Genomic DNA, 8034 nt, shown 5'->3' on the forward strand with positions numbered 1-8034 from the left:
CAAGACAGTGACAGCCTTCAGAACACTCCAGAGGCTCCTGGAGGAGGAGGAGGAACCTGCCATGGCTCACAGTGTGGAGGCTCCGTGTACAGTGTAGGATCCCAAAGATCAGAGAGATACAGCCAAGGATCAGCTTTACGGGAATGGATTGAACCCTGGCCAGCTCTCTTCTAGGCACAGACAGTGTGGAGGATGTTGGGCTCCCTGGAAAGGGCAGCAGCTGCTGGGAGACACCAGCAGCCACTCAGGCTGAGCTGAGCAGAGATGCTGCTGCTGCTGGTGGTCCTGAGTAGCTGCAGAGATTCAGGGCTCAGCACCCGCCTGCTGCCATCCTTAGATGGAGGGTCTCCCATCTGTCTGGGAGGGCACGTGGGGAGAGCAAAGATTTCTTCTGAAAATGTCCAGAGTTATTAGAGCAGCATCTTTACCCTGTAAAGGAGGGTAATGAGGGAGGAGATGAGGTCTGCCAAGATCCCCTCCTCAGGGGTTATTTATGAATCTGAGATCTCAGGGGAGGGACTGAGTGGTGAGCTAGTCAGAGAGGATGGGGAGAGAGGGGGGAGAGACAGACTGACAAACAGAAAAAAAGACAAAAGACCTGGGCTAGAAGAGAGAACAACTGTTTTTCAATCTTTTAAGTCATTTAGCCCTTGTCTATTTCATTGGTCCAGCCTTCTATCTCTTAGCAAGTACCATATTATTTTGATGATCACTATTTTTTGTATAGTTTAAAAGTCTGGTAGTGCTAAGCCACCATCCTACACATTTTCTTTAATTCATTCCCTTGATATTCTTGACCTTTTCTTTCTTCCAAATGACAGTTAGTTTAATTTATTGTAATTCTATAAAAAAAGTTTTTTGGTATTTTGATAGGTATGGCACTAAATAAGTAAATTTAATTTAGGAAGGATAGTCATTTTTATTATATTAGCTTGTCTTACCTATTTCCTTTATTTTAGATTTTGGAGATTGTCAACTGACCACATTAATTCCCCAGGCAATTAATTATTTCAAATGAAGAAATTCTGCATCTTGAGAATTCCATTCATTACACTGTCAGTATCTTTCTTTTGAATAATTTTATCGCTAAAATATTTTTAAAAGATGAGCACCTGTGATGGAATACTATTGTGCTAAAAGGAATAATAAAATGGAGGAGTTCCAGGCGAACTGGAGAGACCTCCAGGAACAGATGCAGAGCGAAAGGAGAAGAGCCAGAAGAACATTGTACACAGAGACTGATATACTATGGTAAAATTGAATGTAATGGACCTCTGTACCAGCAGCAATACAATGACCCAGGACAATTCAGAGGGATTTATGGTAAAGAACACTACCCACATTCAGAGGAAGGGCTGCAGGAGAGGAAACATATAAGAAAAACAACTGCTTGAACGCATGGGTCGGGGTGGACATGATTGAGGGTGTGGACTCGAAACTACCACACCAATGCAACTACCAACAATTTGGAAATAGGTCTTGATCAAGGACATATGACAAAACTAGTGGAAATGTGCATCGGCCATGGGTGGGGGAATTGCGGGGGGCGAAGGGGAAAGTAGGAGCATGAATCATGTAACCCATGTTAAAAATGAATATTAATAAATGTTTTAAAAAAAGATGAGCACCCTTCTTTTCTTCATCATACTTACACTTCTTCCTGTGTAACTAAATACAAAATGACTGACTGTATTCCAGTAACAAAATTATCATAAAGGAAAGACTATGTTTTGGCTATGGCACATCATACCCAGTGGTTCCCCAAATGCTCAATTTAACACAAGACTAAGAGTCTTTACTTAGCTGGAATCACTCTGATCCCATATTACTCTATAGACTCCTCTTTATGCTTTCCTCTAGATAAGAGTATTTCAGACTTTTAGGAAATTAGATAGAGAATTCCTTTTTCTTTGTTTTCTCCTCATCGACCACTGGTAATGATTGCTCACTTGTATACACAATGTATGCTGCCTTCTCAGAAACTTCAAAAATATGTTCTTACCAGATCAACTCTGATACTTTTGATGAGGAGGAATTTCAGATCACCTTCTCTCTTTGTCCTCCACAGAATCTCATACTTCACTCAGAGAACACTTCCCATCTCCCTGATTCCACATGGAAAAGCATTTCAGAAGAAGACACTTCTCCAGGTTTTACTCTTCACAATATGATTCTCACTTTAGACACAAAATACTTTTATCAATATCCCATTGAATTCTGAATGACTTTCTCCAGTGCTGGCTCTGACACCCTTGAAGGTTAGGAATTTGAGTAAATCCCTTGTGTGCTTCAGTTTCTTCCAGTAAGTGGATGAGGGTTATAGTAGATGAATTCTGAAGGTTCACCTCTAAATCTTGTGACTTTTGCTGTTTTAGGGGTCATTATCATTCAGGGATGTGGATAAGGAATTCACCCAGGAAGAGTGGTGCCTATTGGACGATTCTCAGAGCTATACTTGGAGGTCATGCTGGAAAATGTGCAGAATCTATTCTTTGTGGGTAAGGGCCGTTTCTATTGTTAACTCTGAATCTGCCATTAAGGGAATGTACATTATTCCAAGCCAGATGTACAGAATTTGATAGCAAAGGAAAAATCTAGCCATTGAAAATATCTGAGGAGACAAAGAAGAGCAAAGCACTCTCTGAACTCGGTATTGGGATATGAAAGCCTCCACATGGAAAATATCAATGAATAATGGTAATTGGTGTCAAGTGCTAGAAGAATTCGAAAAGGAATTCAAAAATTAAATGGGTGAAGTGAAAGAAAAATGGGGTAAACAAATGAAAGTATTTCAAAAAGAAAATAAGAGCTGAAAAAGCAAAATTGGTCAAGTGGCAAAAGAAGCACAAAAATGCAATGAAGAAAAGAGTTTCAAAAAAAGTAGTGCTGACTAATTGGAAAAAAGGGTAAAACAATCCAATGTAGAAAAGAGTTCCAGGACAAGTCAAATGGAACAAATGGAAAAGGAGGACCAAAGGTTGTGGATGAAAATACTTCTTTTAGAATTGGGCATGTAGAAGCTAATAACTTTATGAGATATCAAGGAATAATAAAACAAAATCGAAATATTTTAAAATAGAAGAAAATATGAAATATCTGACTGAAAAAACACCTGGAAAATAGATCCAGGAAGCACAATCTACTATTAATTAGACTGCCTCTTCCACCCCCACCCCCCCAAAAAATCCTAGATGTCATATTCTATGAAATTATAAAAAACACTGCCTTGATATTCTGGAATCATAGGTTAAAAGAGGAATGGAAGGAATGCACAGATTGCCTCCTTCCATAAATCCCCAAATGACAACTCCCAGGAATATTATAGCCCAATTTATGAACTTCCATGCTAATGAGAAAGTACTGCACTGAGCCAGTAAGAAACAATTCAGATATCATGGAGCCCCAGTGTTAATTATACGGGTTATGGGAACTTCCATATTAAAGTATCAAAATGCTTGGATATAATCTAAAGGCATGGAAACTTGTTTAATAAACATAAATTTGCCACCCATCAAGATGTACTATATTCTCTCACGGAGAAAAATTATTATATAATAAAAAGGGGAAGTCCTAGCATTACTCATGAAATTTATAGACCAAAACAGAAAAGTTGATGTCCCAATCCAAAATTCAACAGAAGCATAAAAAGGTAAATAAGAAAGATAACATTTACAGGATTCAAGGTCAAATTATTTATATGCCTAGTGGAAAGATGATATTTGTAACTCTTAAAATTGCTATCCTTATCATAATAGTTAGAAGAAATATGCTTAGACAGAAGGTGTAGTATTTAAGTGTTTAAGAAGATATGTGAAAAAACATTTAAGGGGTAGAAAAGAGGATAACACTGAGAGAAAATACAAGAGAGAAGTAATGGGGTAAATTATATCAAATAAAAAGGCATGGGAAGAAGAACTATTACAGTGGAGAGGATGATGAGGGTGGTGACAGGCAATTAGTATAACATTCTCATTGGGAATAGCAGCCAGACTCATTGGGGTATAGAATCTTATTTTACTCTATCGAGGAACAGAAGGAGAATAAGAAAGGTGGTGGAGGGAGGGCAATAATATCAGGAAGGTAGAATAGGGTGAGTGATTAAAAGGCTCTATAGAGAAGTAGAAGGAGAATAAAACAGATTCTGACAGGGAAGGTAATGATATAAGGGAGTAGAAATGAGAGGGGGGAATTAAATGGAAAATGTGTGGACAGTAAAAGGAAAAAGTGTAGGATTAAAAGGATTAAAAGATGAAAGGGAATACTGAAATGGTAATCATAACTGGGATTGTAAATGAGATGAACTCACCCCAAAAATGGAAACAGATAACAGAGTGTATTAAAAACCAGTATCCTATGATATTTTGTCTACAAGAAACACATTTGACATACGCAAGCAGTCATTTAGAGAGTAAAGGTAAAAGGACTGTTATTTCCCTAACAAAATGGAAATAAAAAAAGAAAGTATAAAACTTAGCTCACAGTTAATTCTGTCTAATCTAGCAAGTTTCTTCTTATTCTTCCTTCATTTTCCCTTAAATCAAAGCCTAGATGATGGGAATGGAAAGAAAGGGAATAAATAGTTCAAAATATCTGTTCTATGTCCTCTACAGGGTAAAGGAGTTCATAATAATCATTAATTTCACAACACCCCTGTGAGTTTGATACTCTTCTTGCCCTCAATTCACAGTTGAGGCAACTGAGGCAAACAGTTTAAATAACTTGCCCAAGGGCAACCATTTACCATCTCTTTGAGGTTGGATTAAATTTGCTTTTCTGACTCTACATTCTGACCTCTTACTTCTTATCCCTTCACTACAAGCTACCTTTAATTTCTGTGTAATGGAGGTTGTGGAATGTGCCTATCCTATTACAAGAGATAAAGATGGAATTTTCTGATTGCAAATGATTTCCATGATATTCATCTTTCTGGAAATATACAAATACAAGAGTGAATACAAAAGAAGCCATTCTGTAGGCTTTACTTCCATGCCCTCTTTCCTTTAAGAGGACTCTATTTTTTATTTTTCTCTCTGATTCCTTACTCTTTTCTTATGCCCAGGTCTTCCAATTCCTAGAGAATATTGTATCTCCTGTTTCCAGCAAGGGAAATCACCATGGCTGCTAGAGCAAAAAGGCCCAAGGAGCTCCTGTCCAGGTGAGTGAGGTGAAAGCAGGTATATAAAGGCTATTATCCCAAAGATATTTATTATCTGTTGTTGTGAAGGAAGTGCTAGACTTGGGAACTGGCAGATCTATGCTGAATCATGCTATTCATTTTCTGAGAGAGAGATGAGGGACTTGGTGTAAGTCAGGAGACATTATATATCATAGATCATAAATTAATATGAATACATAGTATGTGTGCACTAAACAACATAAGATCATTTCCCCTTTTTTAAATTTTAAAATATTTTTCCATGTTTATATGATTCATTTTCTTTTCCAACCCTCTTCTCTTACCTCCCCCAGAACCAACATGCAATTCCACTAGGTTATACAAATGTTATTACTTGATACTTGTTTCCATATTATTCATTTCTGCAGTAGAGGAATCTTTTAAAACCAAAATCCCACATCACGTACTGTGGTGAAAATTTATCACACCAGTACAAAACTCCAAGCTAAATAATAGGTTTATTGAGAGGAGACCAGTCTCACAGTAAACCTGGACTCTGGTCAAGATCAGAACAGTGACCCCAAGTTATAGGAGACAGCCTTCTTATGCCAAGAAATCTGATGACCCAGTGACAGAAAATAAAATCAAAATTATAATAGAATTGATGCAAAATCTTTCATGTGGACAGTTCTTAATTAATGATGCAAGTGCTGACTAAGCTAGAAAGTGTAAAAAAAAAAAAAAAAAAAACATCACTGTGGTGGTAACGTATGTCTGTTATTATAGCTGACCTTTCCAAGGCCTCTGCGAGAAGGGGTTGGGAACTAATATTTTTTCTGCTGACAATTATTATGAAAGAGTAGGAGTCAGCAGTTGGGTGCCTTTCTGTGTATCTTGTTATACAAAAACAGGTGTGTGTTGGTCTAAGTAGAAACTTGGTTTATAGCCTTAAGGTCAAAATGCCTGTAAAGAACATTTGATACCACCCTAAACTTTATTTCTTTTTTTAGCTAAAGTTTATAATTCTTATAAATCAAGCTATATTATTTAACTATTAACTTAACACTAATGATTATGTTATTAAAATAATCATAAGGGATAATACTATTATAATCATAAAAGAGGTACAGAGTTTCACACTCACAGCACATATATATATATATATATGTATGTATATATATATATATATTAGTGATGAGTCATATTTTTTACTTCTGTGTTTCTATTCCCACAGGTCTTTCCCTCAGTGTAGATAACATTCTTTCTTATAAGTCCCTCAGGATTATCCTGTATCATTGCGTTGTCACTAGTAGCAAATTCCATTACATTAGATTGTTCCACAAAGTTTCACTTTCTGTGTTCAATGTTCTTTTGGTTCTGCTCACTTCTCTCTGCTTCAGTTCATGGAGATTCTTCCAGTTCTTATAGAAATCCTCCAATTTATCATTCTTACATCACTATAATATACTATCGCCATCATATACTACAATCTGTTCAGTCATTCCTCAATCAAGGGACACTCCATCATTTTCTAATTTCTTGCCACCACAAAGAGTGGGGATATGAAGATTTTTGCACAATCTTTTTTTATTATCTCTTTGGGATACAAAACCAGTAGAGGTATGGTTGGATCAAAGGGCATGCATTTTTTAAAAGCGTGTTGGGCATAATTCCAAATTGATTGACATAATATCTTTACATGCATGGAGAGAAGGAAATTTGTATTCCATTTTGAAAATTATTACATGAGTTAAAAAGAGTGAAGTAAATGTGTAGATGTGGTTTCTGTTGGTGATAAAGGTAGGAGACCTTTCATTCAAAAATCTGAGTTTGCTGCATATGAAATAATACACTCTAGAGAGAAACCTTATGAATGTAAACAGTGTGAAAAGGCTTTCATAAAAAGGGACCATCTTGCTGCACATCAGAGAATTCACACTGGAGAGAAACCTTATGAATGTAAACACTGTGGAAAGGCTTTCACACAAAGGGAAAATCTTGCTGAACGTCAGAGAATCCACACTGGAGAGAAACCTTATGAATGTAAACAGTGTGGAAGACCTTTTACAGCAAGGAGATCTCTTGTTAGACATAAGAAAATCCAGAAACCTTATTGTATGAGACAAAATCATGCATTATTCTACATCAGACATTTTTTAGAATGAGTAATATCATACTGGAAATTTTCTATAAAAATTAATGAAAGTTAGGTGCTATATAAATGGAGATTTTGAATCCTGAACTTCATCCCCCTAGGTCCTTAGTTTTCCCAAAATTCCCTTTAATCTCTCCTTGTTTCTGTGGGCACGTTATTCTTTTATTGTTGATGGTAACTCCTCCCTTTCTTTCTTTGGCACTGGCAAGCAAGCTGGTTAGTAAATTTTTAGTTAGTCTCTTTTATTAGTTTATTATTAATAAAATATTTATAAATATAATATTTAGTATTTTGTTATATTAATTTTAATCTTAACATTATGGCTAAGCAAGACAGCATAGAATTCTCAAAAAAATTTTTCCCCTAAGAAAAAATTGTCAGGGCCTGACAGATTCACAAGTGAATTCTATCAAACATTCAAAGAACAACTAATCCCAATACTTTACAAATTATTTGATATGATAAGCAAAGAAGGAGGCCTACCAAATTACTTTTATGACACAAATATGGTACTGATTCCAAAGCCAGGTAGATCAAAAACAGAGAAAGAAAAATACAGACTAATCTCCCTAATGAACATAGATGCAAAAATCTTAAATAGAATACTAGCAAAAAGACTGCAGCAAGTGATCAAGAGGGTTATCCATCATGAATAAGTGGGATTTATACCAGGAGTGCAAGGATGGTTCCACATTAGGAAAACCATCCACATAATTGACTATATCAACAAGCTAATAAACAAAAATTACATGATTATCTCAAT

The 8034-nt window shown here is 36.1% G+C and overlaps 1 protein-coding gene across 1 annotated transcript in view; it reads left to right on the forward strand.

Annotated features, from left to right (window-relative positions):
• Positions 1-5114: 5114 nt before the first annotated feature.
• Positions 5115-8034, forward strand: part of LOC123230459 (zinc finger protein 260-like) — a gene marked incomplete at its 3' end in the record, with an annotated part of 49827 nt that continues 46907 nt past the window's right edge. The window contains exon 1 of the mRNA XM_044656611.1: positions 5115-5155. Within this exon, the coding sequence (XP_044512546.1) occupies positions 5115-5155 (41 nt within the window). The remainder of the gene's footprint in view (positions 5156-8034) is intronic.

Source organism: Gracilinanus agilis, chromosome 1 (assembly GCF_016433145.1).
Source record: "Gracilinanus agilis isolate LMUSP501 chromosome 1, AgileGrace, whole genome shotgun sequence".
Taxonomy (NCBI): Eukaryota; Metazoa; Chordata; class Mammalia; order Didelphimorphia; family Didelphidae; genus Gracilinanus; species Gracilinanus agilis.